The sequence below is a fragment of the Nansenia antarctica genome, assembly GCF_963989245.1.
Source record: "Nansenia antarctica genome assembly, chromosome: 6".
In the NCBI taxonomy this organism is placed as follows: domain Eukaryota; kingdom Metazoa; phylum Chordata; class Actinopteri; order Argentiniformes; family Microstomatidae; genus Nansenia; species Nansenia antarctica.
In genome coordinates this window covers 73,567,678-73,568,686 of record NC_137676.1, presented here as the reverse complement: position 1 = coordinate 73,568,686, position 1,009 = coordinate 73,567,678, and the positions used below count along the sequence as shown (strand labels likewise).

The window sequence follows — 1,009 nt, the reverse complement described above, 5'->3', positions numbered from 1 at the left end:
GTAAGACTGCGGACTCGAGTTCCAAAGGTTGGGAGTTCGAGACTTGACTAAGTCATTCATTTTATTTTATTTTACATTTAACCGAAGATTTCATGCAAAGGTTTCAAACACCATTGTAATCGTGTCAGTTCTTGTAAATTAGCCTGCACCATAATTTTATAGCCTACAATACTTTTTTAGATGAGATTTTAGATTAGATTCAGACAACGAAATGCAGTAAAAAGTGCCTCTGAAGAGGGATTCGAACCACTGATATAAAATGACGAATAAATCCTATGGCAGCAGTCAATACCACTAGGCCATTGTGGCGATATGACGGTTTGTAGCCTGCTGCGGATATCACCACAGTAGTAATATTCATTTATTAAAATATGAACATATAACAATAACTGGGGCTAGTATGACCTCCGCATTTAATCGGTCAGCAATTTCTTGCCAAACCATTTCCCTCGCCTTGTTAATTGCGGCAGTATTGCACTATTTTACATCTTATTTTTCTGTCTTCATAAAAATCAATAATTCGGAATGCTGCGCAAATGTAGTACCCCTGCAGAGTGGAGTATCTTCATTTCGACAGATCGACACTTCAGGGCTTTTTATGTCTGCGTGCACGCGCCCATATCGAAGATTTGTAAGCCTGTCTTCTGTGAACACTGATGACACAAGGCTGATCCTCATTCGAGGAATCACCTGAGGCTTGAATACCAATCTCGAGGTCCCTGAGCGCCGCATTTAATTATAGCGCAGCTATATTAAGCCACCGTTAGTGGAATATGGCCCAGCCCGGTACGGCTCGGCTCGGTACGCATATGAAAAGTTCGGCTCGATACGTGAACTGTATAAACATAAGATGACGATGTTGTGACGATTTCCATTGACCAATCAACGGTGTGCAGCGTCACACGTCACACGCAGCCTGGCAAAAAAGTACCAGTAGTTCCTCGTCCAGAAGGGTTAAAACGGCCCGGGTCGGGTCGACCCGGTAGTGGAAAAGCGCCATTAGTGACGT

At 43.1% G+C, this 1,009-nt stretch overlaps 1 protein-coding gene across 1 annotated transcript in view; it reads left to right on the top strand.

Annotated features, from left to right (window-relative positions):
* Nucleotides 1–773: 773 nt before the first annotated feature.
* The window catches only part of LOC308160959 (bone morphogenetic protein receptor type-2-like), a gene marked incomplete at both ends in the record, with an annotated part of 66,441 nt that continues 66,205 nt past the window's right edge, over nt 774–1,009 (top strand). The window contains one exon of the mRNA XM_080534882.1: nt 774–801. Within this exon, the coding sequence (XP_080391008.1) occupies nt 774–801 (28 nt within the window). The remainder of the gene's footprint in view (nt 802–1,009) is intronic.